The 1354-nt window shown below is 41.5% G+C and overlaps 1 protein-coding gene across 1 annotated transcript in view; it reads left to right on the forward strand.

The window, feature by feature from the left end:
• The window catches only part of ALG5 (ALG5, dolichyl-phosphate beta-glucosyltransferase), a 106423-nt gene that overhangs the window by 15489 nt on the left and 89580 nt on the right, over nucleotides 1–1354 (forward strand). Inside the window, exon 6 of the mRNA XM_014548330.1 lies at nucleotides 825–938. Within this exon, the coding sequence (XP_014403816.1) occupies nucleotides 825–938 (114 nt within the window). The remainder of the gene's footprint in view (nucleotides 1–824; nucleotides 939–1354) is intronic.

Raw genomic sequence — 1354 nt, forward strand, 5'->3', positions numbered from 1 at the left:
CTGTGCCATATTTTGCACAAATAACCAATTCAAAATTGAGTGTATGATTTTGCTAAGTGTCAGCTGCCTAATATAACAGAATATATATGGATATATCCACATTTCCTAAATTTTAGTGATATTCCATATTTCTTTATTCAACAATTTATTTAAAATACTTTAGATTCAAAATAAAGAATAAAAAATTGCAATGCATTTCACAGAAAATTTGTATATATTTGTTCAGTCTTCATAAATATGTTCTTTTTTTTATTATTATTGCTTTCAGAGAGGAAGGGAGAGGGAGAAAGAGAGATAGAAACATCAGTGATGAGAAAGAATCATTGATTGACTGCCTTCTGCATGCCCTGCTGAGGATCGAGCCACAACTTGGGCATGTGCCCTGATGGGGAATTGAACTGTGACCTCCTGGTTCATAGGTAGATACTCAACCACTGAGCCACACCAGACGGGCCATAAATATGTTCTTAATATGCTGTGCTAAGCGCCATGATATATAAACAATGCATACATATTATATATGATGACATTTCACATTTTTAATCTTATTAATTCAATATCTTTGATTTTTCTAAAAGTATTCTTAGCTTCTAAGGTATTAGTTGTATGACCTCACAAAGTTTTTAAAACTGTGAAATAGGCATTACATACATGCAGGAAGAGCCAATCAATCTAATTTGTTTTAAGTGAACTTTGGCCTCCTGTCATTTCATACCTGTTATTTCACTCTTAGATATTTTAAGTAAAGCTGAACAGACTGATTTGTAATTGAATTTAACCTTAATTTTAAGCAACTTTGTTTTCATTGAAATTTTTAAATACAGGGTATATTCAGTTCTCGAGGAGAAAAGATCCTTATGGCAGATGCTGATGGAGCCACAAAGTTTCCAGATGTTGAGAAATTAGAAAAGGGACTTAATGATCTACAGCCTTGGCCTGTGAGTATAAGAATCTCTATATATAAAACCCTAATATGCAAATAAACCAAACAGCCAAACAGCGGGTTGCTATGATGTGCGCTGATCACGAGGGGGCGCGCGTGGAATATGGTGGGCATCAGTAGCAGGCGGCAGTGCGCGGAACATGGTGGGCGACAGCCACGGCGGGATGGTGGTGCAGGTGAGCGAGGATGCCAGACCAAGGCGGGGCGCCGATCGCTGTCATTGGGGCAAGCCTCTGGTGGTTACTGAAAATTCTTTGCTCCCACACGCCATGGTCTTGCTGGGCACTCACACCTGCTGCCAGTGCCGGCCCCGCTTGCACCCGCTGCTGGCGCCCAGCGCTGGCCCCGATCACTCGGCGCCATCAGCGGGTGCGAGTGGCGGCTGCCAGCCCGATAGCCCCTCAGGGCTTC

This window comes from Myotis brandtii, unplaced genomic scaffold (assembly GCF_000412655.1).
Source record: "Myotis brandtii unplaced genomic scaffold, ASM41265v1 scaffold502, whole genome shotgun sequence".
NCBI lineage: Eukaryota > Metazoa > Chordata > Mammalia > Chiroptera > Vespertilionidae > Myotis > Myotis brandtii.